The 27669-nt window shown below is 42.4% G+C and overlaps 1 protein-coding gene across 7 annotated transcripts in view; it reads right to left on the bottom strand.

Annotated features, from left to right (window-relative positions):
- Positions 1 to 1785: 1785 nt before the first annotated feature.
- Dclk1 (doublecortin like kinase 1) overlaps positions 1786 to 27669 on the bottom strand; it is a 286458-nt gene continuing 260574 nt past the window's right edge. For 3 of the 7 annotated variants that reach the window (XM_034501435.2, XM_076932404.1, XM_076932405.1), the window contains 2 exons: positions 21480 to 21593; positions 4690 to 5002 (listed from right to left, as the gene is read on the bottom strand). In XM_034501435.2, the coding sequence (XP_034357326.1) occupies positions 4838 to 5002; positions 21480 to 21593 (279 nt within the window). In that variant the 3' untranslated portion in view covers positions 4690 to 4837. Of the gene's footprint in view, positions 5003 to 16475; positions 16550 to 21479; positions 21594 to 27669 lie in introns of all 7 variants that reach the window. The other 4 variants (XM_034501434.2, XM_076932406.1, XM_034501431.2 and 1 more) reach the window with 3 other exon arrangements.

The following is a 27669-nucleotide window of genomic DNA, read 5'->3' as shown; positions in this document are numbered from 1 at the left end:
TGACTACAGCTGAGCGAGTTGGAATGATTTAGCACTACTAAGTTGTTTAACACCACTTTAACGTCCTATTCTTAATACCAACAGTTCTGATGGCTTAAGCACTAATTACTTAAAATTAATAAAGTATGTCACAGCCAAAAATATACAATTTTACATTAAAGTAACATTAAGGGTCTCAGTTTAATTGACCAAAAAAAAAAAAAAAAAATGTTGAGGAAATTTACAGGTATGGTTGAGAGATTGCCTTTTCTTGACAGAAAGCAATAAATTCACACCCCTTGTTTGTCTCCATGGACAAACTGCATGATCACACCACCTGCCAGTTAGATGCTCACTTACCAAAAAATGACCACAGAGGCCTCCATGTGAGAGCCAGCAACAGAAAACACAAACAAACAAACAAACAAACAAACAAAAATATCCAAGCTGAGGCATTCTAAATCTCTACCTTGGATTTCCTGTTTCCCATCAGTTTGTGACCCTTAGTGCTACTGGCTGGCTGGCTGCATATTTGAGATGATTAAAAAACAAAAGAGCAGCTTCAAGCACCTCCCCCATCTGTATGTAATTACATACAAACTAAAGATTCCATCTGACGTCCCAGGGTCCCAGTTCTTAACTGTTTCATGTGTAAGCACCGTGGAGCCCAAGTGTAAAACACTTTTGCAGTCATTAATGTTTCATATGTCCTCAAGTTTCTCTGATTTATTTGCCTTTAAATAGGAGAGTAGGAAGTGTATTATTTTACGCTGGCTTCGAATCTGAGTTGACTAAAGTGTTAATTGTGGGGGCTCTTTGGACCATTGTTCTCCCAACAGACTAGAGTGGCTTCATGAAATCTGATGATTAAACTCCGGAAACCCAGATTTCCAAAGAAGCATGTATCTGATCCTCCACACAGCAAACTCATGCTCCCCTGGGTCAGAGAGTTCTTTTTGCAAATTCCCAATGGAAGAGGCAGGCAGCTCATGGGAAAAGTGGACCTTTGAGCTGGTCAAGTTCAAGTTCTTAAAAAATCTTTGGACAGAGGGAGAAGGGGGGTGGGTAGAGAAAAAGAGATGCAGGGAGGGGAAGGAGGGAGAGAGAGAATCGCATAGTAATTAAAAAAGTTAAAAATAATAAAAATTATTTTATAATATATGTTAGGTGAGCCATTTGAAAAGAACATATCCAAATGAATAATTATGCTAAAATCACCATCTTGGATCTTGGTGCATTCCAAGATTCTGAAATCACAATGAAGGCAATGTACCAGGCATCTAGGTGTTGACTTTTCCTCGGAAGTTGAGAAGTGGAAAAGGGTGAGATGTGCTCCTTCACTCTTCAGCACAGGCCCTGAATAGCAAACTTCAGCCTGAGGCACATTTTTATGGCCAAATTAAAATCCTTTCAGAATAGGAGTTTATCATGGGAATGCTGACAGGGCTTTACCCAGAGAAGGGCTAGAGGCAGTACAATAATGTGGAGACAATTCTCCCTCAGCACAACTGCACTTGAGCACAGGGGATAGAGTTGTCTAGCCAATGCCTTTGGCCAGCAAACAGTCATGATTTAACATGCTCGAGTCCTGGTGATTCGGTAGCTCTGTGCCCTCTGAGACAATTTTTCTTTTCTGTTTTTTTTTTTTTTTTCCAACTGAGTTATGCCTCAAAGGATAAAGGATTGCAATTTTAGCCTTCATTCACAGATATACTGTTCTCTCTCAACGCTATGTGACAGGCCTGTTAACTACCACTCATAAGCGGGCTAAGCAGACTGCAGGGAAGTCTCAGCGAACGCAAAGCATCAAGTGTTTTTCTGTTGTTTATTCATGTTTCTCCTTGACTTATGTTAATACACACCACGTGTGAGTTAGGTGAGGGCTACAACCAGAACATTTCCAGGGACTGAAGACCTTAACTTTTCCTTCTAGTAGTCTGGAACAATTCACATATTTATTGATCATGACAAATAAAGTGGTCCCTTCTACAATGTTGAGGGAAACGTATTCATTAATAGAACGGGTCTCATCTACAGAATTGATTTACAAGAAGTATTGAAGGAGTTTTCAACTACTCTACTCTCAAACTGAAAGAATCCTTTCAATACCACAAGACTGGCCTTGCTAGTAAAGGAAGGGCAATTCCCATCACCAGACTACCACCATAAGAGTTATATTCAATACGCAAAAATATGAAAACAGTCATGATGGTTCAGTAGATAATTACAGTGATACACAGCCATAATGGCACGTAGTTGTTCTATGATACACAAAATAAAAAATAAGATTGATTTGGTTATAGAAATCCAAAGAACACCACCACTTAATTATTTCAAACTGGAGCTATTCTGAGAATATTGAGGGGAGGATATCAATGTGGGCTAAAGCAAAGCAGCCTGGATGCACCGAGTCATCAGCCTGTGCTTGTCTGTTCACCCTCTGAGTTACAACTCTGACATCTAAGATCTTGGTAGCTTAACACTGGCAAGATTACTGAATTACTGCATTCCATTTGATTGCTCAATATTTCTACTTGACAGGTTACATTCCACTATGTATTCAGTGTAGATCACTGAAATTCTATAGGGATGTGCTGTGATCATCCTTCTGAATGGACTCTGAATTCTTCTGGGCTGCCCCTCTGCAGCAGGATGAGAAAATGCTGATGAGAACATTCCAGAGCCCTGCGCTGTGGGCCTGCAGCCCTGGATGCTGTGGCCATATGTTAATGACCGGGAAAGCAGGAATTCAGAGAAAGTGGCAATCTGCTATTGGCCATAGGGTGTTTTATAGTCACACACGTGGAGTTGAGGCGCAGCAATGCCATTACTTGCTGATCTTAGAACAGCACTTTGCTTTTCTGTTCCAGAGAAAGTAGTGATTTTGGGGCCAGTTCTAGTCTTTCACCAATATGGACTCTATCTACATATTGACACTTTTCCTGGTGGTCTACGCCCTGTCCCTAGTCCCAACACCCAAGTCAAATAATATACAAATTTATACCATTTTGTGATTTTATGTGTATCATTTCTGGACTCCCAAAAAGGAAAAAAAAAATGAAATAAATGTTACATTTAATGTAGGAGAGCAGGAAATGTGGGATTCTGTCATTTAAGAATCTATATGTGTGCAGAACATAGTTTAATGACTATGTATAAACACAGCAGTTGCAGATCAGTGTGGAGTTCGAAAATAAAGCCCTGACTATGGGAAGGTTGTTCATAACTTTCAAGACATTAAAATACATTCAAAGAAAGAATGAGCAAATAAGGAACTTGTAGCCGTCCTGGAGTTTAAAACTGTTCTCTCCTGAGTCAAAGCTGAGAAAACATTAGGGCAACATTTGAGTTGGGCCTTGCCTCCCACACACTCGTGCATCCCTCTGGAGCACGGATCACACTCGTGCATCCCTCTGGAGCACGGATCACACTCGTGCATCCCTCTGGAGCACGGATGTAATGAAGAGGAAGCTCAAGTCCACATACTGAAATGCAGTCATCAGCTCCCGAAGAAACTCGGGCCTGGGAGACAGATAGCATAACAGGAGTGAAAAACCAACCCCAGGCAGGCAAACCAGAAAAGCAACACGTCCCTCCTGGAGGAGTAGAGACCAAGCCAAAGTAAAGAAAATCATGGTGCAGGAGTGTCCGCTTCAGCCTCCAAGGTATTTTCTGGTAGACTTGCTGGTACTGACATCCTGGTACCTAGAGTTACTCATGGAATCCTTTTGTTTCTATGAATCCTATTTTAGAACCTTTTGGATTGTGTTTCCTCTGAACTTTCCCTTCTGCCTCTTTGCAAAGCACTCGCCTCTCTTCCCTCGTGCCCCAGATCTTCTTTTGTGTTGGTTTCACACTGGTGGCTATCTATAATCCTGTGTAAAAGCAGCTGAGGAAAAAAAAAAACAAAAAAAAAAAAAAAAAAAAAAACAGAGCCTTGCTTTCCTTTGCTGGTTGGATTCCCAGCCCTGTAGAGCACCTGGTAATTTATTGCTCTTTTCACCAGTTGTTTCTTGAGCTCTTCTGATCCTGAGCAGACAGATCCCAACTCACCAAGCACAAGCACAAGCACAAGGCTAGGTGGTTCCCCGAGGGTCTGCCTGGCACTAGCAGCAGCTAATGGGGAAGCAGCATTTCAGGGGCGTCTTCAGCACATCTTTGTATGGAGACAGGGAGAGACACTGTCAATCGCTTGGGTTAGACTGCCATAAACCTAATTCCCTCTAATCAAAGCAGAGGAGTCTCTGCAGCTAACCAGCTTACTACTTAGGAAAAGGGGCTTCCCTTCTTCATAAGATGGTGAAGCAAGAGGAGTGCATCCGCTGATGCTATAAAACCTGCCATTTCCTAAACCCACAGAGAAGGCTCGGCAATGTGTCATCCCCCCCATACTCTCCTTGTATAGACATTTTTGGGTCTTAATGACGCCCCTTGGCCTGCAGTAAAATCAAGAAATATGTGTGAGTATATTCAAGGGTCTGAAAAATTCCCCAGCAAGGACTCTCAAGAAAATTCTATGCACTCAGAGGGCTAACATGTGCTATGTTACATACTGCAGATCCTAGTTTGACCGATGAAAACATTCATTACTTCTATGTTTAAAAAAAAAAAATCACAAATTAGCCTTAACCCTTTAAGGACCCCTATTAGCAGCAAATTACTGTTGTCACAAACACCACATGCCTTCTCATTCAGTACAGGGAACTTGCTACAAAGGTACCCAAAACATACTTTCTGTTCTGCCATTCGGCACTGAGTGCTAGATAGATCAGATGAACCTGTTTTACAGAAGTTTGAGGGGAGGGGAAATCTCAGAGTCTTAAAGGGTTAAGCTAGGACTTCGAGTAAAAGGGTCTTATTAAAAGGGCGAATTGGGGGATCGAACAGTCTCAGAGGAGCTGGGGGAGTAGTCTTCTGATTCCGAGTTGAGTTCTGGCGGAGCTGGCTGTGCCTTGTACCGGCTCCTCACATCCTGGTTGCGTCTTCGTCGGAAAACCTGCCTCTCCTTATCAAGAGCGGTGGTCTAGCAGGGGCATAAAATGAGAAAGAGGACAATTAGGCCAAGGGACATGGCAGAGAGACTCTAGATGGTTTGCAGTTGGGAAGTATGCTGGCCAGGTTAACCTGCCCATCATGGCTTGCTTAGGTCGGCAGTCACCATTCTTGCTCATGAAGCCAGCAAGCACAGGCAATGTCACAGGCTGCAACCTACCCAGTGCCACCAGCTTCATATCTATCACCCCGTGGCTTTCAGAGTCACCCCCACATTAAACAGAACTTCAGTCCTTTGTGTGTGACAGGTAAGAAAATCCCTTGGGTAGTGTTGGCCAACAAGCAGCTTAGGGCACAGAAATAATAAAGTTGAAGGGTGATAAAGTTGTCAGATGTGGAAACATAGTCACAAGCTCTGCCTGCTGTTAGCAATTTTCACTCTAAATGATCTTATTGTCTCTTGATGAGGGGACAGTGGCAGAACCTTGGGAGGGGCTGGGTGAATTTTAATGAAGCCAAAGCCTGAAAGGGAGCATGGCTTAGAATGAAATTAAGCCCAAGGACCACAATTCTATGGGTTTCCACTTTACATCCTAAAGTCAATTTTCATAAAAGTGAGGGACTTTCTCCCCCCCCACCTCCCCTTCTTCTCTAAGTATTCCAACCTCTTGTCTCTATGCCTAATTTTCCCAGGGAAACCTCAGATGACCTCTGAGATGTGCTACCTGGCTTCAGCCTCAGCAGTTATTACAACATCAATATAGGAACAGCGTGACTTCATTTCAGATTTAATGGGTGAGGGGAGGGACTGGTCCATTATAGAAAAACTTTAACAGAAAGCAGAAAAGCAGGTACAAAGCTCAAAAGGAAAAAAAAAAATACTGAACACGGGTTACAGTGGAAGGGCAAGTTCTCCTTGCCTGCAAGTCCCTGTTTAAAGAGATATAGCCTGGAGGCTATTCTGCTTTTAGGAGATTATTTTCCTTGTTCGAGGATATTTGCCGCCATTTTCTCCTCTTGAAATTTTACTGTTGGCTTCTTCAAAGAACTGAGATAAATTTATAGCCTGCCTGGTTCTGAGAACAAAGTGAAAACTAAGCTCCTCATACGATTGCAGAATAGCATTAGAACCATCTTAGATCTAAAAGAAAGCAATCAAAGTTCCAAAATGAAGTAATAAAGAGTGAAATAGCGACAGCGTGTAGAACCGGGCAGTAAATGGCTTACTTAGGCTGAGCCGTTTCCACTTTAACAACGATGCACACGCCGAGTAACAGCGTTAGAAGCCAATGAGGGCGATAAACGTTAATAATTCACTTCTTGCTTCACGGAACGGCTAAAATAACCATCCAATGGCTGCCCTGTTGAAATGTCTGCCTTGCTTCTGCCCCTCGCTGAATTTTAAAGGACCTCCTATGTGTAGCTTTCGGTCTCATACCTACCAATTTCATGAAAGCCTCAGCCTCACAAACCTAAATTCCTAACTTTATTTAAAACGTTGTAAAGTCACAACACATGGTATTTTGCTTTTCAAAGCAAACTGAGAATGTTCTGTTTGTGTGGAGTTGGATGTTTGTAGAAAACAGATGTCTATTTAGTCTGTCTAACATAAAAAGCATTCTGTAGTTAATCCAAGGGTAATATAAATTCGTCTCCTGGTCATAAAAAATATAGTTGTACTTTTACCTTTCTGGGGATGGAAAACTCCCTGGCTTTGGATAGAATGCTGACGGAGGCAGTCAGACATGGAAGGATGCATGGGGAGGGAGCGAGCACCGATGCGATGCCTGTGGCTCTCTTGACCATTCATTCAGTCCCATCAGTGTTAAACACAAGGAGCAGGCGTGGTCTCTTCTCACACTTACAGAATTGCTATAGATAAAACTGGATGTTCTGAAAAGTTTTAAACAATCAAGGCTTACAGAGGTTTGAGGTGCTCTTTTTCTTCCTTTGTAGTGTGATGCAAGATAATGTTCTAAAGTTAAGCAATGGAAGCAGAAGGTAAACCCCCCTCCCTTGCCCTGTGCTCTTGCATCTCCCCAAGCAAGAAATCAGCAGAAGACTTGTGGAAATAGACTCTGGAATTCTCCTTGTTGAATTCTCAAGGACCTTCAAATATTTAGCTCCTGGTCTCCCTTAGATGCCCATGATTGCCTGTCTACTAGGCTGCTTTAAGTCATATGCCACTTAAAGAAGACATTTCTCCACAAACACAGAACAGAGCTGACTCAGAAGCCAGTGGCATTCAGGGTGAGCCTGTGCACAGACGGTCCCTCACCTTCACCTTCCTCTCTTCACTATCTTCCTTCCTTGCCCCTCTGCCTAGAGAAAGCTTGCTCTGCTCTCAAGTGCTCAAGCCCACCTGCCAATCTCCCTAACTAGTAGCTTTCTAAATGCTCACCTTCCTAGATGAGCCTTATGTGTGCTTATGTGCTCCTGAATCTCACAACACTTCTTAGAAAGGTGTATTGTGATCATATGTCTTAGACTAAGGGTCACATGGCAGTTTCTATTGGATTTACAGATGCTTAAGAGTGAAAAAGCCTGTCCAGGGCATCTCTGACCAGTGCTCTGTCTTTATAGGACTGATATTGAGGCTCAATAAGTAGAGGGAATTTGCCTGTATACTCCACTAAGAATAGAATGCATGTCTCCTACACAAGGCCCAAGCAAAGCATTTATGTTGTAATCTATTGTAACAGGATATAGCAGAGTCTCCATGTTTGCAGAGCTCACTTCAACTCTATTCTCATGCCAAGTAGCAGGGAGAAGACCCTGGGGCCACAGACAGTATCCAAGACTACGCTGCCCATCAGAGAAAATCATGGGTAACAGTAAATCAGGATCCGGCCAGTCCAACCCACTGTGAATCTGGGGAACTGTGACCCTCTAGGTCTAGTGCTCACCACAGAAATAAGGGTTTCCTGCCCATCTGGGTCACTGCAGTAGTTATCAGTAACTGTAACTAGAGAGCACCTAGAGGGTATCTGTCTCCATAAGCCTCTGCTCTCTGAGCCCCAGCGCATTCTATTTCGAGCTCTGTGAACTGTGCTTCATCTTAGGATGTTTGTCCATATCCATGTCCAGTGTGGTATGTAGTATGTTCACTGTGTGTCCAAAATAAGCCATGACTGTTCTCCTCTCCATCTGATAGAGTCCGTGAAGGGCCACCAGTCAAGTCTTACATGCCTTCTCTGAACTCTCCACAGTTCACAGCACACAATAGATACATTATGAACTCTGTGGCTATTGAAATATGAAGAGTTCCAACAGAGGTCACCTGCTTCCCTCTGAGGTACCCAGTCTCCAGTACATCCTGCGAGCAGCTGACAGGTCAATTTCCACAAAGTCCAGCTTATTTACAATCCCTCATAAAGTCTCAATCCTTGTCCCAGCCTTGACAATGGACTGACAGTAAAAATTTTCCAGTGTCTAGTTCTTGTTATTACTCAAAACTGATTGGTAACATCAGTAGCTCCACTGTGAATCTTTATCAGACAGTGGCTCTTCTGCATTAGTTTCCTTTTGGACATCTTTCCACTCTCACACTGACTCCAGGGAAGAGGATCCTACACTATCTATGAGAGGCGAGCAGTGGACTTGCCACTAGAGTCAAACCTAAGCTGACAGGTTTAGGACAGACAGCTACCCAGTCAACAGGACACGGTCTCTGGAAATTTTCCTTCACAATGAATTCCAGTTTTCCAGATAATGGCTTTTCAAATTCTATACCACATGTTTTTTGAAGTCAGAGATAGTTCTACAAGTGTGGAGACCAGAAGGGAACTGGGCTTTGAGTGAGTGTTCAATCTACCTAACACCAAAGCTAGAACCCACCCACAGACATGTCTGGTTATAGACAATGTGTTGTTTGTGGTTAAACCAGTCTAGTATGGGCTTTCTTCCCACAACATCAAAACAGGACATGTCTCGGACTCCACTTGATTGTCCTCAGATCTCCATGCTGGCTCAAGTTGTCCACCACCTGACATGACCTCTTCTCTGCCCAGCCCAATATATGTATCTGGGACCTCATCACAATTCATCTACTGTACCCCCTCACCCACTAACCTCCTTCTGGCAAGAACCTTCTTGACAAAATCTTTTGTTTTCAATTGCACTGTTCTCTTCCGACCTTTTATGTGCAGATTTCATAAAGTTCATGTAAATTCCTCTATGCTATAACCAGAAACTTCCAGAATACTTATCAGACTGTGGCATATTGACCATGCTTGTGTCACATACTTCTCATCTAATCCAACATTATTTTAGGTGACTATATGTCTGAGCACAGTTAGTATTGCCTTTTGTGATTTCTTTAGAATTTGAATTAGAGCCCTCAAAATTGGCACACCTCTCAGACATGTTCTGTTTGCTGTTTACAGTTGGATTCTGTAGCTCCCTTGTGCATTTCAGAACTGATGGGTTCAGCAAGAAAACAGAACTACTCATAGTGACGTATTCACAGCAGACTGTCATGCAAACGTGAACAAACTAGAAACCCTCCCAGTAGCCTTTAAAGCATGATTTGTCCTCTGAAATGTGTGCCACACATTAAACTCCAGGCCATTTCTGAATGGCTGAGAGGTGGCTTCACTTATTCATTTATTTTGTATCACTTGTACAAGATTCTCAGATATCAAAGATATTCTCACAGTGTCTCCTCCTCACTGCCTGACTTCGCAAAGTGAACGTGTCTTAAGGTATGGGCTAAATGTCCCATTAACACATAAGACTTCCTGAAAGATCTATTTTGTAATTTATTCTGCTCAGTGTTCGTGGTTTTGTTGGATTCAGCATGTATAGACTTGCTATTGAAACCCCAAATGTCTCCTCATGGAGTCTTCATTCCATTAAGAGCCCCTAAGAGAATCTCAAGACTGTGGTATCATATTTTGATGTTAGTTAGCACAGGTTAGAGGTGAGCCAGGAGCTCTTAGGATTCCAAGGCTGATCAGTGGTAACCAAGTATGACTAACTTCAAATGGGTGTATGTCTCTGTCCCCATTCTCTGTATGGGGAGTTTGCCTGAAAGAACATTATCATTGGAAAATGAAACGATGGAGAGAAACAGACTAATGTAAGCCCATCCTCTATAGAAGAATCATCACAAATACCCACCACAAACTGTTAGCTTTTGACTCTGACAAAGCCCTGGCTGCCACTGTAGCAGGTGACAAATGGTTGCAATATGCCAGTTATCACAGCAACTCAGGGACCTGAACACAGCATACATAGCTGGGAATATAGAGGAATTAACATCTATCCTGTCTCTGAGCCTACCACAATACCAGGCACACTGAAATGTAAGGAGACCCTAACCGGAAGAATTATTTGGCCAATGGCCTCTTCTATTGATGAAGTAAGCCTGTGTTCTACGTTCTACTCAGATGTTTTAAATCTTCGTTTCTGGTGTTAAATTTAAATTTGCACTGTACAAATGAACTTGAACTGTATCTAGTCCCTGTGCAATGTTAAAGAGAGAAATACCGCAATAGCAGGGGAAGCCCTGGCAGGAGTCAGGAGTATGAATTATAGAATCAGCTTTGTCTTTGCTATTTGGAGGCACCACATATCTCTGTAAAGCCTGTCTTGTCTGGCAGTTTTAGCTTAATCCTCTTGGAAGCTGCAGTGAGAAGTTGGGAGAATTAGCTTTTGTCCTAGCCCCAGATAATGATGTGACCTTGGACATGCTCTCTACCACACTGTCTTCTAGATTCCGTGAGCATGCACTAAAGAGGGTCTTCCAATGCCTGAGTCCCAGAAAAATGTGTTCACCTATGGAATTCCACCAGAATGCTGAATATCGCCATCAATCTGCTGTAATGGCCTGTGCTTTCTCTTAGCAAATAATAGACCTTACAGTCTATGGATCAAAAATATTTCTCCTCTGCAATACAGGCAGGATTCACAAGGGATGTACTTCATTTCTGTTGTGCAGCGATGTTTTCTGTCATGGCAGTAATTATTGGATTTAAGAAACTACATTTTTCAAAGGCGCAAGTGTTGATGACTTTCCCTCCTTGGCTTTTCCTAATTTATTGCCAGCCATCAACACGAGTCTTCATTTCATTAATAAAAGAACATTATTGTGCGTTTTGCCTTTTAGTCCATCCATTATTCATGCTACCTAGGAGGCTGGGGCATTAATCTCAGGAACCCGCTCCTTGCTAACCCTCACTCTGTAGGGACTAAGTTATAATTTGCTTGCCATTAAAATTAAACTAACAAATCGATCCGGGCATCCCTCCTCATTTCATTGTGTTTATTGTCATGGTTAGTGCGGTTCTATTTTGTTTGGCTGTTGTATCCTTTGGGGGCCTTGCCAGAGTTCTTGGAGACACAGTGTGGATTTTCGCTAGAGGTAACGTCGTCACCATTAAAATGTGGAAAAAGAGGCTTGCACAGGATAGATCCAAACAGTCTTCCATGTGACTTCCTCAAGGTGACTCTCTGAGACATTATTCCCTGGTTTCCCTGGGAAGACTGACTGTGTGCTTCTATGCGAGCTATCTTGATGAGGCACAAGATTTTGAGATTAGGTGATTAAAAGAGTCTCAACCAGCCTGGCACTGCCACCTTCCTAGCCTCAGAAGAGGTTACAGTGGTGGCCCTTGCAGGGTGTTTGTCTCGGGCTTCCAGAGGGCTAAATTTACTTTCTCCATCTGCTCCGCAGCCCCTGGTTTTCTGATGGAAGAGAAACTGGACTGCCATGTGGCTGCTCCTCACCACACTAGTGAGCTAATCACCCAGGCAAGGTTGATCCTAAGCAAATCTGTAAAAACTTAAAAACATAAACTAAGTCTCACAGGTGTGTCAGGGGCTAGGTGGTTTTATTGCAAGTACAGCTTTAGCTGAGCCAAAGGGCTTGTTTACTCCTGGGTTGTTAAAAATGAAAAGCCTACAGAATATCTTAGATGCTGTTTGGTCACCCCGACTCGTCTCTTTTAAAAAACACATTCAACCTCGACATTTCTTCTTTTGAGTTCAACTACTCATTTTTCACTTTGTCAAAGATACCTTTTTTTTTTTTTTTAAAAAATGGGTCCCATCCTTATCCTCATGAAATTTGCATTTTAATAGAGGGTACTCTTAATCTAGAACTGGCCTTTATGCTTAAACACAAGGGTCTGCAGTGGGCCAGATAGGCAAGCTTCACATCATGGTTCTCTGATACAGCTTTCCACAGTAGGACATAAGCAGCCACAGACAACATGTTGATGAGTAGCTGTGTTCTAACAAAACCTAATGCAAACAAAACAGGGAGAAGGCTAGGTTCCACTCATCGGTTGCAGCGTGCAAATCCTGTCCTCAAGAACAGCATTTTAAACTTTACTGAGGCTTTTTTTTTTTTCTTTTAAGTTAAAAAGAGGGATGGTGAAGTAAAAATAGATGCCAAAGAGTATTTAGTAGATACTGAATTGTCCAAAACCCCAGGGAAAGGAATAGACTCTCTCTTCCATTCATACCACTGGGGGAAGACTTAGGCTCAGTGGTTTTCTCTCATTTCTAGATACAAGTTGAAGTTACCGAAAAAACATATATGTGTTGTTGAAATTCTCTCAGAAGAGACTTCTGAAAACAAATCAAACGAAACAAAATCAGAACTAAGTAGCCATCTGCGTGGCTTGGTGGGAGCCAAGTGGCTCTCTAGTCCTGCATTTATTTATTAATTTAATTTTTTTTCCTGAGGCAAGGTTTACTGTATAGTCCTGGCGGATCTGGATTTTGCTACATAGACCAAACTAGCCTCAAACTCAGAGAGATCCCCCTGCCTCTGCCTCCCACATGCTGGGATCACAGGCGTGTACTACCACGCCCAGCTAGCTATTCCTGACTTTCCTGCCACAGCAAGAGCTATCAGTACTCTGGAGTTTCTGAACCTGGCCTGAGCCATCACTCAGGGGTTATTAAGGTATAACTGCTTGATTCAATGCTCACTGTTCTAAGGAAGCTTTTCTGTCATCAAAGTTCGATTGGTCCTGAAATTGGTCTATGACTTGCTGGATGCTGTAAACTTACTCCTCTGTTACAGAAGAAGCCAGGGGTTGGGGTGGGAGCTAGAAGAAGCAGTGAATCCCATGCTGTTACAGGGCTATCTGCTTGCCTCTGACAGCCTTTGGCACTCAGAATAACAAGGCCAAGGCAACTGGCCATCAAGCAGGCCTCCTTGGGCAGAGGTCTGCTGTGCTCACAGTGTGTTGAGAATGCTATCTGGCATCCATAGGGACACCTCTTTCAAACCTGCACCCAGCAAGATACATTTAATAGGCCCCGTTCTTTTTAACAGCCAAGCATGACGGCATTTAATAGCCTCCCAAAGCCAGTGCCTGGCTGCCAGGGCTCTGCCTCATTACTCACTGTTTCAGGAGGGGGGCTGAAACCAATATGCACATTTTAGTCATGTCATGCCTGGAAACCCAACCCTGGTTTTGTCCTATTTCACCTCCTCACTTCATCCTATTCAGCATTTCCCAAAAGCTGGTGTCCTGTTTGTTTATTTGTTTGTTTGTTTGTTCGTTGTGTTGTGTTTTTATTTAACCAAGTTACTTCATTTTGGCCATGGTCCTGGTTGTCTGCATATACTTCAGACGCAGAAGTCTCTTCTGCGTGTTCTCAGCCATGGTACTGGCTGCAGGGACATCTGCGTTTGAGTGAGGTAGATGTGATGGGACTAGGTCCACTTTGGCAGGGAGGAGGGAGGCCTAGAGCAGGGTGTGGTTTTTTGTGACTTGTAGCACGGAGAAGCAAAGTTTCAGGGCTGGGGGTTTGGGGGGATGTGGAATAGCCCAGTGAGCTTGTGAGCTTGGGCTTTGGGTGGTATGGCCTCCTAGATAAATGGACCAGTCGGAAAATGCAGCCCTGGATGTAGGTAGAAAGCAGAGTTGCTGAGAGAGAGAGAGAGAGAGAGAGAGAGAGAGAGAGAGAGAGAGAGAGAGGGGCATGAAAGAGAGAGAGGAAAATGGACCCCCATCATGTCTCCATGATTGCTAAAATGTCAATTAAGAGGTTCTCACTGATCTGGGGCGCTGCAAGGAGCCAGTGTTAGCAGCTGACACCCGCACGTGAGCTACTTTGTAAGTGCAACTGGGACTCTGAAAGTGCTCTGCCCAGAACAGTGTGCATAGCCACAAGCGCTTACAAACACAAGGACCAGGCCTGGGGTCCTTTGCAGGCAATGATTGTTTATATGGAAGAGCCTGCCTGCCACTGTGGGTAGATGAATGCTCCCACTTCCATGGAGATAAAAGGGAAGCATTTGTGATCAGCAAGGAGAGCGCGTTCATTCTGGGGCTAAATGGCATTATAAAACTTCCTAATTAAGCATAGACGGCAGTGAGATTTTAGTGTCATGTCTCCAGTTTAGCTTTACATACTGTGTACGCTGTTTAGTGCAGCAGTAACTATAAACATTGTTGTTACTGCCCCCAGCTGGAAAGCAGAGCAGTTTATGTGTGGAAGAAGAAAGAGATTATCTCCCATCTGCTCCTGCCCGTTACTCAGGGATATGTCACTTTGTCTGGCGATGGGGACTGTCACTAGGGTTGCAGCTAGTCTTTTGAATACTGGGTCATGTGTATTAATTATTGTGTTTACTTGACACTTTGCTTCTACCCTTAATTCTCTAAGTTTTGTAATTCCTCAGAGTACTCCTTTTTCTGAAATTAGATAAATTTACTGGTGCTTTAAAAAAACACACACACAAATAAGTACAGATGTAATTAGACACACTTGAGGCCTGGTTTTCACCATCTATCAATTCTACATGTAGACGTCTGGCTGATCTGCCCCAGGACAGGACACATAGGATAAGAAAGGCTGCATCATGCTATGGCTCGATTTGCATAAAGTATGAAAGGGAGCAAGGCTGATTACCACAGGTAGGCTTGTGCTTAGCCTTTCCCCTGGGACAAAGGTGGACTCTGGAAAGGGCCTGGGAGGGTGCTGGAAGTGTTCTGTGTGTTTCAGGAGTGTGTGCAGCATGTGAAATCTACTGCGGAGATCAGCATTTGTGAAATGTGTACTCTTCTGCATTCTGTTCAGTGTTGGAAAGTCAAAGTGTAAATGCATTGTCTCATCATCTGAGAAGGTTAAGGCTGGGTCCGTGTGCAGGCAAATCATAATTAACTCCCCCTCCCCCAAAGCTAATTTGCTTAGGTAAATGAGGCACTAGCTGTGAGATCCCCTCCCTTGGACCAATCCTGAAGACATAAAGAGCCTTTTCTGGAAAATCCTCTTACTGAGCCTGGGTGTTTTCCTATTACAAGCAGACCTAGAAATGACCTTATTACATTTAGCTTATTTGTCTGGGTGTAGTTTTTCTAAGCCCTTTGTTTTAGACCCTAATTATAAAAATAATTAGAAGCAATGATCAAAAGGGAAATTTATATGTATTATATATATATATACATAAAGTATATATGTATCTATGCACACATGAACATATTTTTTTTTGGTAAAACTTGACAGTCTGATCCATGAGACGGTGTCAGGAAGACACTGTGCTGTGCCAACCAACAGACTCTATTATTTGAAAACAAATGCCAAAGCTGGGGGGGGCTTTTTCTTGGCGAGTGCTACATCATGGAGCTTTTACCTGGAGATCATTTTGGAGACATTAAGGTGAAGAGAAGTTCCCTAGAACTTCTCAGAGTTCATTTCTCAAACCATCGCAAGCCATCTTGCTTGTGGGTAACTCTAGAGAGATACACACACAATGCCCCTGGCAGGAGATGCCAGCGCCATTGACTGGAATGGGAAACGAGGGGACAGAATTCGTAAGCTGGTTAAACAAAGCCACAGTTCCCATAGACCCCCTTTGCTCAAGCAGATAAGCCAACTAAAGAATCTGACAATTACAAAATTCAGAAAGTAAATTCATGCAGGAGCCAGTACATGGAGGGAGCTGAGGGAGGGGGGGGGGAGGGGGAAGGGAACGGTAAAACAAAAACAAAATGCAAAGGTGGAGAACTTGAAAACACAAGCTTACCAACACACACAATGCATTCTGTAGCCCGCTGTACTGGGAGGCGTTTCTACTGCTAAGGTGTAAATGCATTGTCTCATCATCTGAGAAGGTTAAGGCTGGGCTGGGTAACTTTAAAATGACAGTATATACTTCTACAGAACACACACTAAAGTGCTACGGTCATTCCATTTATTACAGGGCAGGAAAGCACTGGAAACATCATTGCTGCGATCAGCAACGGCAGGCAAAAGCTTTGGCATCAGCATGGAATATACTGTCTTTTTAACCGGAAGGGGGGATCGATACTGAGCATGTGCAATGGAAAGAAAGCTCGCAAATGTCAGTGTGAAGAATGGGTGAGAAAAAGGAATGAGGGGGCGTGGCATCTCAGTCAAGATTAAAATGAAACCGATAAAGCAGCATATGGACTGGGTAACAAATCAAAAACATGTTTATCCACCGAAGGAACTGGTAAATGGAGACTGCCAGCACGTTGCCATGGAAACACTGACTGTTGAGCTGCACCATCTCATACCTTATCCAATACATTCCTGGTTGTTGGTAGTAGTCCAAAGACCCTGATCTCTTGATGGTAAACCCGTGGTCCAGCTGAGCAGAGAGAAATGGGGCAACTCAGTGGATCAACATTGTGCTCACGAATTAAGACTCCAGTCCACGCTCCTCATTAACTACGTCTGTACGTACACATAGTGATGAGGCCCTTTCTGCAGAGCAGCTATCTAATAACATAATCTGCACATTGAGAATAAAATAAAAACAAGGAAACACAAATCCCTTACGAGTATCCTGGATGCCAACTTGTTAGGGTAGATTTGTCTGTCAGACAGGTTTTTGAATATACATTTAACCATGTCCTCCATTTCAAAAGATATATAAACACCTCTTCTTCTGTTATACAGTAGAAAATATACACTTAAACTGAAATCAGTGTTAGTCACCGTGAATACACAGATTTGACACCCTCCCCAATAATATCCAGTAGGCTTAAACTCACAGCTTTATGAGAGGAAAGGAATGAGGCCTGAAAAGGGTAAAGTCATTAGCATTTAGATTTAAGAGAGAGTTGATCTTAATATATATATTATATTCCTGAACTATAGAGATGAGATAGTATAGTTTCTCCGGGAAAAAAAAAAAAAAAGAAATGTTTTTTGTGTGCATTAAAAGCACATATGTGCAGTTAAGTGCTTAGGGCTAACAAAAGCCACAGCAAATACAGCACGTGACAAGTTCCCACTACCTTCCATTCTGGAATAAGATGTTAGCTTTTGGCTACCTGGGAATAAAAGCCTTACTCTCCAAGTCCTACTGCTTGCCTGAGTCCTGTTCTGCCCATCCAGGATGCACCTTGCTTTGGAAGGGAGATTCTGGAGTTCTTTCAAGTGTCTCACTGATTTGACACTCCTGACAGATTCTACTTCTAATGCACAAAAGGCGTTTCAAATACATGCTAGGGTACTAGGCATTTAAAGTAGAAACCACTCTGAGATGTGGCGTTCTGAGTGGAAACTAAGCTATACTAGTGTTCGAAGAAAGCAACCTGAGGTTTTAATCTTCAAAAATGTATTATTTCTTTTCTTTCTTTCTTTCTTTCTTTCTTTCTTTCTTTCTTTCTTTCTTTCTTTCTTTCTTTCTTTCTTTCTCTTTTTTTAAGAAAAAAAAAATGTAGCACCCTTGCTCTGTGGTAGGTGGTTGTTTGGCCACAAAGAGGGCGACAAGTTACCAGTTCTCTAGTGCCATCTACAGGCAGACTGCCATAGAGCAGGGCGCAAGGGCTATTGAACCAAGCTCTCCAGTAACACAATTATTAGCTGATTAGTATGGATTTGTTCAATTAGACTGGAATGCTCTATTTGCATGAGCAAAATTCAAAAGGACAATGTTAAAACATTAGGAAAATTATCAACTAAAACAATAAACAACATTAAATGGGGAAAAAATTGGAAGTGGCATCTTAGTCATGGGTTTTTCATCAAGCTGCACAAACCTAATCATGCCTCCCTCCCCCCTCTCAGCTCTCAGAGAGTCCACCGTTAAAATGTCATCCCTAATTTCACTTCATGTCTATAAACTGTATTTTAATAACCTTTTGTTTCCTCTTCTCTATTCTCTTTCTCTCTCACACACATACAACTTGTCCAACTGCTATGAAAGCTGGCAGGACAATGGAATCTGATCAGAGGCAGAATATCTCAGTTTCACCGACAGCCTCAGATGCTCACACTGCCTGACTCAACAATGCTTGATCAACCTCCCTTCTTTCAGAACAGCCCGATGACCCCCCCCCCCCCCAGAGCTCCAGTTGATAATTACTCTCCCAGCCAACTGGGGACCCTTGTGGAGCCTTCGTGTGAAGTCATCATCTGGCCTTCTTTTGGTCTCAGTAGTGTTTGGAATGAGAAGAAGGGCAGCAAATGGGACAACAGGAACAAGATCGTGTGTTTCAGATCATGCTTTCCTGTGTGTTTACAAAATGGCACCTGTGAACAGAGGGTGCTCACTGAGCCCATATGCCCCTTTGTTCTTCTGTCTCTCAAGAAAGAGAGCATGTCATAAACTCTTTTATAACCATTGCTGCTTTGTGCCAGGTAGATTTCTGACTAAGGAAAGACAAATCCCATGTAGAGACCAATGGTGAGTCTATTTGTTTTCAGAAAAGGAAAAAGAAAAAAGAATCTACAAACTGATATTCCAATCTAATTTTTAAAAAATTCCAGGAGTGCACATAATTAAAAAGAACAAGACTATACATGATAAAGACAAATTAAAATAAATTTCTAGCCTCCCGAGAACATATACATGCTCAGGGGAAAAAAAAAAATCTGCTTGAAGGAAACTTATTTTTTACTTTATCAAAGAGAAATAACCACCATGCTATATGTACTGAAGACATTCTTATCATGGGGGAATAAAACCAGATTATTAAATTGTCAAGGGGCCTTTATAGACTATATCATTCATAAAAGGTATTTATTTCACCTTCCACTAAAGTCCCGTCTCACAAAAAATTATTGCTTTGTAGTCATACTCAAGAGTTTGGAATGAAATATTATTTAATGCTAGGGGATTTTTTTCTTGTGATTAAAAACTCCTACTAATACTTAGTCTTTGTACCTAGGACCAGAAACAAGTTTATGAAATTTGCCAGTGTTATTCTAAAAGCTAAAAGCAAGGCAGTTATATTGGCCGGCTTCTAATTCCTAGCTCCGCCCCATGCCTTGAAGCTCCCCAGGGATCCCCATAGAAAGCAGAGCCGCTTGGTGTGGGAAAAGCATCCCGGAGAAGGTGCGCAAGTGCAGTCCCTTTCTTTTGACAGTGTATTTTTCATACTTGAGATTTTAACAACAAGGGCTAACATAAAGATTATGATAAAGTGCTGTGCAATGCCTAAAGCACCTTAAAGACTCACCGGACTCAAGTGTAATTCAGAGTTACAGGGGGCACTCGGTAATTCATATTTTCATTGTGGTTTGATTGCCATGGAAAATATGTCAGTGATAAACTGAGACCTCTGTACTCAAAATAGCATTCATGCTGGGCACAGTGACACACTCAGGAGACTGAGACAGGAAGGTTGCTTTAAGTTTGAATGAAGCCAGTGGGGGCTACATAGTGAGCTCTAGGTCAGCATGATGTAGGACCAGTAGCAAAACAAACAAAAACAAAAGAAAACAATTGCATTTGAAATGGTATAGTCATGATAGTTAGAAAAAGTATCAGTGACCATTGATATTAGGTTGAGATATTCTGATGAAGTTTTAAGAAATCATAAATATTTGGTTTCAGAATTTATCAGTGTCTAATTAAAATAGAATTTGCCCTCAAAGATGTATCATTTGCTAATTGGAAAAATCACACAGAAGTTTCTGTCCATAGTCATTACAGGATTCCCCAGAACACTTTATAAACAAACCATTATTGAACAGCTAAGGCAAACTTAACCAAAAACCAATTAAAATGAAATTATGGGGGAAAAATGGCCCATGTGGGAAAAACATTCTCTGTAACAGCCATGAGCTCCAAGTAGGAGCAGGGAAACATTCCTTTTTGTGAACAATGGTGTTGACCACCCATTCCAAAATGGTGGCCCACTGAAGCCAAATCTTTTGGAATACCCAAACCTATGAAAATAGAACTTTGGTTTAACTGTGTTTCCCCAAGAGATAGAGGCTTGGGAAACTTTCTGGTAGATGTTAGACGATGACAAAGAATGTCAGCATTCTAGAAAACATGGAGGACAGGTGATATTTTTTTTTCCCTCACTGAATTTTGGAAAGAGATAAAGAGAGGCAAAAAGAACAAAATGAATGTGTAAAACCTCAGCATTGCTGAGGGACATGCCAAAGAGTTTACATCCTATGGGTAACCATCAGTTTACTCATGAGTCATCGCCCACAATGTACTGAAAAAGGTCCCTGGAGGACTGTGAGATTTGAAGAGCAAGAGCAAGCATATCTTCTTGCCTCTTGCGAAGTGAGGAAGTCCCTATCAGACAGTTACTAATGGAGACCTGCTTCATAACTGCCAACGTGGCCCCTTACAGGAGTCTTAGCTTTGGCACTCTAGTAAGATCAAAACCGGGAGGAAAAGCACAACACTGAGACACCCATAGAAAGGACTGACCACTGCACACTGTGCATGAGCTGAGCAGCAGGGCTGTCTGCAGTGTGAATACTACTCTCCCAGGATCCCCTAACATCCTGTCCCAAGTTCTCTGTTGAGAAAAGGGAAACAGCCCGAGTGGGCCTCACACTGAGTGTGCAGGTAAAGCGTACATACTCTGGCTAAAGAGGAAATTGTTAAAAACTCAAGTTATGTGAGACATTGATATATGTGCACTCTAGAATTCAATACCAGGAAGTTTGAGGTTTTAACATTTCTCAGACCAATTTAATCTCTGTGAGAGAAGCTATCAAATTACATGTAGTGTTTGCCTGTGTATGTAGAACAGATAAAAAAAAAATATCCAGGACACCCTCATCAAATAAAATGGTAAATGATAAAAAATTGTCAACCTAACAAATTTCTAAGAAGCAAAACTTTGTGACTTCACTGGGCGTTCCTGCAATTTCCTTTCTCTGAAAAGCAGAGGGAACTTGCTTTCTGTTCTGTCTTGGCTTCCACCTGGATTTCGTGTGCATGTCTACACTGCTCCAGTCTCTCTCTCTCTGCTATGTCTCCTCCTTCTCGCTTCCCTTTCCTTCCAGGTTCTAGCAAAAGGTCCCTGAATGCTTTACCTGAGAGTCAAGAGTCAAGAATTTACACGGGCATAGAGTCCAGTTTGGGGAGAGGTTTTTTTTTTTTTCTTTTTCTTTAAAAAAAAAATCATGAAATTAATATATGCTGCTGCTAGATACCCTTGAGGTATTGGATAATGAGGCACCCAGGGAAACACCCCCCCCCCTCCACTGCTGTCTAAAGAAATGACCCACTATGCTGTCTCTGGAATCTCCAGGGAATGCCTGTCTCTTGGGAGGGCTGCTTTTAAAAGTTAGAGGTGGATATTTCAGATGCTTACTGCTATTACAGAAACTCCAGCTGCAGTGCTGCTCGGCTTGGGGCCTGTGTTGAAATGCTTCTTGATCTTGCCAGCTACTGACAGCTGATGCTCATTTTCTGGGAGACCATCATCCTGGAGGATAAAAAGAGTAGGAAACAAAGAAAAAAAAGGCAAAAGTTAGATACTCGGAAGTGAGGTCAAAATCTCTGAATCAGGTCGGGATCTTAGAATTGGAAGAGGTCGGAGACCAAACAACCAAGATTTTCTCAGGAAGTTGTCATTAAAGGCAACCCCCCTCCCTCACCCCATTCACTATCTTTCTTTTATGTCTGCATTTTAATTGCTGGCCCTATACCATCAGATCCCTTGGAGGTTTGTCTCCAAATCCAAAATCTTCTGACTTTGGTTTCTAATAAAATCTATTTTCAACCTTGGCTCCATGGACATATGTTCAAGGAAAAGACAATATGGCTAACCCTAAGCCGCCCCCCCCCCCCCCCCAGTCAGCATGTCTTCCTCTCCCTCCTAGCCCATGATTTAGATCCAAAGCTAAAGAGACCAGCAGACCTCGTCTCATGCATGGCCATAAATAAACTTTCTCCCCCCCACCCCCCTTATAGCTGCTTAATTGGCCATTCTAAAATCCAGACAACCCTCTGGGCAAAAAGTTTTTCCCTACGTTTTAAATCCTCTTTACTGCCTTCAAATCATCTGCAATTATGACTCTGCCATTATGACACAGTCCATGTTAAAGCTCCTTTTAGCTAAAACTTCTGCTCTCTGCAGAACAAAGCAAACCTCTGGACTAATGGTGGTCAGGGATGTAGGTATGCCTCACCACTTACTAGTTCACCACTGACGAAAGGCTGCATGGGCCTTGAAAGCAGAGACTGTGCTCTATTTCCTGTTGGATTCTCTGGTCTCAGCACAGTGCCTGGGCACATGCCACATGGTTAATGGTTAATAAATAATTATAATATCAATAGATGAATGGATGGACAATAGGGTGTGTCTTATTATCTGGTAAAACCCAAACCTGGGAGAGATGTATGTTTTCATTCCCTGATTTTTTTCCTTTCCTCTCTTTCACTTAACACATTGGTTCTTGTCTTTGTCCAGAAGAAGAAGCCTGCTGTTCCCTAAGCATAACATGCATGCTTTCTGCATGAGCCACTGTCTCCACATGGGTTCTGTCCCTCCTCCAGCATTGATCATTCATTTATCCAGTGGCTAGTCACTACATGCCTAGATAGAACCACAGTTTTACTGGTTAGTGTAGGAAATGATAGTAAGTAGAAATATGCATTGGTCTGGTTCTTTGAGATTCTGGTCCGTTCTTTTCTTGAAGACCTAAGCCCAAAAGACCTGTTCTAAGACATTTTCCCCATTTAAGCCTAATCCAGTGGCTTTTCATTAGGCCCAGTGTCTTTTATCTTGTCAGTTTGCTCATATACTTGTATTTCCTGGCATCAAGCTACCTTATTAGTCTACCATAGTATATCTATCTATGGCCTATGTTTTACCTGCGTAACTTCCTATTCCTTATTACTGTGTTGTACTACCTTTCCCAAGTTTTCTGCAATTGATAATGCAACCCCTTGGTTCTCTGACCTATGCAAAATAGGTATTCATGTTATAATAAACATTAATGGCCGGAAGAAGGAACTAATTAATATGTCTATTTTTTTTTTTAAACTAGAATCAAATCTGGAAGAAGAGTTTCTAACAGTGCAGAGGAAAAGGTGATCCCATTTTATGGCACGAGCCAGAAATAAATGCTGAAATGAAAGAATTCTTGGGGAAGTGACAGAAAGAAGAGTGTGTAAAATACCTACTATGCTGAGAGCTATGTTAGGGATGCCAGGCTGTGGGAGAGAGGAATGACCTCTGCCTGCTTGAAGCCTGCATGCTAACGGGGGGAGAAAAATATATGCTATGACAAAATATGAAACAAACCAACAAGATAAGGACGTATGGTCACAAGGCAACTAGCTCCAAGGCTTGATGGGAAATCCCAATGTGGTTGAGAGGAATGAAAACATATTGCCCCACTGTGAACAGGCTTAGAAAATTGCTCATGGGGAATGGAATTGACCTGGTCTTTAAGGTTGACAGGTATGGAGGAGAGATGGTGATATTTTGGTGCACAATGTGTCCAAGTGGTAAGCTATTGTCTGCCAAGCAATGAGTCACTTGGGTTATCTCTAGATAAGAACTTGTTCAGAAGGATAATGGCAGAGGAAAGAGAAAATGGAATATTGTTCAAAACAAGTAGAAACATAGTCTCAAAATACAAAAGAGCTGTGCTTCTCTTTTGTTAAAGATTTATTTTTATTTTATGTGTGTGGGTGTTTTGTCTGTGTGTATGTATGTGCACCACATGTTGCAGAGCCTGTGGAGGCCAGAAGAGGGTGTCAGGGTTACCTGGAACTAGAGTTACAGATGGTTGTTAGCAGCCATGTGATGGCTGGGAAATGAACCCAGGTCCTCTGCAAGAGGGGAAAGTACTCTGAACCACTGAGCCCCCAGCCATGCTTTTAATAAGACTGATGTAGTGTAAGACATGTAAACATTGAGCTGCCTTCTACTCAGACATCTTGGTAGTTCCCCATCTAGTTTTTGACTCTACAATGTGGTTGGATGATAACAAATTTTAATTTGAACAAATTCTGTGGTATAGATAAATGCCACTTCCAACGTTGTATTATAAAAATGGTGCCTGAAATTTAAGGCAGTGAACCATCCTTGGAATCTAAGTTAGAATTTTTGAGAAATTATTTACACCTTTTACAAGGCATGGAATGAAATGGAAAGTCTTACTAATATTAGCATCATGTCTCTGGCCTCAGTGGGGCTTCTCCTTGAGTTAAACGGACCACTCTTATACACGATGTCTTGTGAGGTACTGCTACGTTTCTTCTAGTAGTGTAGATATATGCTACCTGTGTCTTGCTACAGTTCCAGGCCACCTTGGGCAAAGCATTTGATAATGACCTTTCTACTAAGGGACAGGTTGAGAAACTATGTTGAGGAAGCAAATTTAGGTCAAAGAAACATGTAGTCTTAGTATAAGCTAGAGGAGAAAGGAGAGGAGGCAGACACCAGGAAGGAACACGGGTGGAAGATGGGAGCAAAGAGGACCTTCCAAATAAGGACAATGTTCTTAGGCAAGCTGAAACAAGGACAGAATGCACAAGGTTGAGATGGGGGTTGGGGGGGCGGTTGGTTACCAGGTAAAGGCAGGCAGAAGACAGTGAAGGAAGGGTTAATTATCGGTGGCTCTGTGCTGACGACACAGGCGTGATTCCCTTCATCCCCAGACTAGTGCCCACTATAGGCATTATCAGTGCCATCTGAAGATGAACACTGATGAGGCTCAGAGTGGGGAGACCATTTGCTCAAGGTTAAGTAAAAATGGAACCATGTCTGGACTGTTCTACCAAACCACACTCCATCAATGAAGGACAATCATTCATGTGGGGTCCTTTGTACCTAGACGCCAAGTTAGTTTAGTGCAAATATTCAATGAGTTGCCTTTTCCATGATGAAAGACACATAGAAGTGAGGTAAAATGTAAGTTCACTTAGGGGAAGAAGAAACCAGAGGATACTTGGGAAGGCCTAAAGCAAGCCTGAGGAGGATTTTGAGGTCAATAAGAGGGGTGGTGAGCAGGGGAATGCTCTTTCAGGGCATTGTTAGAAACTTCTATGTTAAGTGGAGACTGGGCATCCATTCATCTATGGCATGAAATATTCACCTAATAGGATCAGAGCTCCAGGATCGAAGGACATACTGGATAGTGCCAGAAGGGCCTGGCTGCCCTTGCATGAAATGGAAGCTCTGCTTTGCAAACAGGGTAGATCTCATTGGTATGGATTATGTTTAATAGCTTAAGTGCAAGAAAGACCAAAGCAGTTCAAGAGATGCAGTCATCATTTGACTCTAGACAGATCCAGCCCATGCTCTGGGCCACCAGCAGCTTTGCCAGTTTCACTTCACCAGGCTCCCCGAGGCAGGCTCTTGAGGTTTGTTTCTCTCTGTGCCACAAGGCCCCCCTTTCTCTTTTCCCAGACTGATTCTGGTTCTCATCTCCTGTCAGATCTCCTAGTGACTCTTTTTCTGTTGCTGGAGATCTGGGCTACCAGCCTTAAATTTCAGTAAAGGTTTGAGCTTCGCTGGGACTATCATATCAATTCACATGGAAGCAGCAAAAGGCACCAGACTCTCACAGGTTGTCAGAGATAATCTGGACTTCGTAAATCTTTGCACATTTCTTCAATGAAATAAAGTTTCCTAGCTACAGGAGGCAACACATACACACTCATACCACAGACACATACACTCATGCACACATACTCATACATACCACACACTCATACACACACACAAACACACACACCACACTTACATATACACAGCCATATAGCACACACTCACATATTCATAAACCATATACTCGTTCAGGCAAACACACAGTCACACACACAGTTATATGCCACACATTCACACACCACACTCACACACACAGACTCCCATACACCAACTCCCACAGATTCTCTGTCTCTGTTTCTTTCTCTGTCTCTTCTCTGTCTCTGCCTATACACACACACACACACACACACACACACACACACACACACACACTGCAGAACAGGTTTGCCTCATTTCTTGATAAAATCTTTTGAAGACCTTGAGTATAACAGGATTACAAGACATAAAGAAGCAGATTTTCAGGGCTCCTATGTGTACCTGAGCCATATAGATTGATGGTAGGAGTTAGCTAACTTACTGCTTTGCATCAATGCAATAAATAGAACTCACTAAAAACATGCACTTTTATATATACATCTTTATCACTATTACTTAGAATAGATTATGTGCCAAAAAATGTGCTATGAATTTTCTAGATGTGACAAACCTGGCAGTATTTTACAAATAGCTGTAGTATTATTACCATACGCTCCGGTTTGGGAATCATTTCTGAAGTTTGAGTCAGGCTGGTTGTGGTTTAAGGCTAGTGGTTTTTGATTTAGAAACTCCCATCCACCACTTGGCAGAACATTGCAACTGACAAGAACAAAATTAGTTTGCAAAATGGAAAATGAACTCTCCCAGCTGTCTGCAGGAGAGCCAACCTCCTGGTCTGCATTCTCTCAGGGTTGCCGAGGAAGAGCTGCAGGGAGGGGAAGGGGTGGGGGCTCGGATGTGAAGTCACTCTTTCCTTGGGGAAGCATGTCAGGTTCATACATTAGAAAGCCTTCCCCATGGCTTTTGGGTTTGAATCAGGGATCTGGTTTCCAGTTCGTTTATTGCCAGACTCTATTATTAAAAATATCTGTAGATTTATGAGAAGCAGTGAAGCCTTGCATAGTTTACTATGAGGATATTCTGATTTAATGTAAAACAACCCCAGGTTCATTAGCATGCTCTTTAATAACCACTGTATTTTATCTCCTGGTGCATTGCCCACTGTTCTTGTTAAAGTTCCCAGCCCCACATGACGCCAGGACTTCCAGCATTCAGCATCCTCTGAGTCTGAGAGTCACGCTGTACTTGGCGTAAGAAAAGAAAACCCCCAAATGGAAGTGACTTTTTGTGTCATCATTTGTAATTTATGAATATAGATAAGTAATTTTCCATTTAATTACAATGTCACTTCAGCTTATTCCTTATCACCCATTCTACCAGCACAATAGGGGGAGCGCATCTGTATTCTTGTGTGTCTATGGTTGAATTCTATTGGTCTTCATGGACTATGCTAAGATATCATCTGGACTTCTTTTTTCTTCTTTCTCTTGTTCTTTTTTCTTTTAGACCACCTTGTCTCAGCACCATCTTTCCAAAGGGATAATTAGGTAAGATAAAGGAAGTGACAGTAAATGTAAAGACTAAGGAAGAAATAACAAGTCTCCGCTTGGTGCTAACACCAGCTTATCTTATTTGAACCAGTCCTTTCATTAGAATCGAGACTGGAAGCTGGTCTGGCGCCATCACCAGGGAGCTTTGAAAAGCCTCCATAGTGACCGTGACAGAGCAATGGGTGTCTAAGGGTACAGCCAGTCATCAGACCCCGAATGAGGCTTCACAGAGCTTCATGCTTTGATGTCTCTCTGCCTTTGTTTCTTCCTCACTAAACTCAAGAAAATAATGAAGAAAAAAGTGTGAATTAAGAAAATTATAGCACCTGAGAATGCCTTTGTCCCTGTGG

The sequence above is a fragment of the Arvicanthis niloticus genome, chromosome 4 (genome assembly GCF_011762505.2).
Source record: "Arvicanthis niloticus isolate mArvNil1 chromosome 4, mArvNil1.pat.X, whole genome shotgun sequence".
NCBI classification, from domain to species: Eukaryota; Metazoa; Chordata; class Mammalia; order Rodentia; family Muridae; genus Arvicanthis; species Arvicanthis niloticus.
Note: the sequence above shows the minus strand (reverse complement) of the source record. Positions and strands in the feature narration are given on the sequence as shown.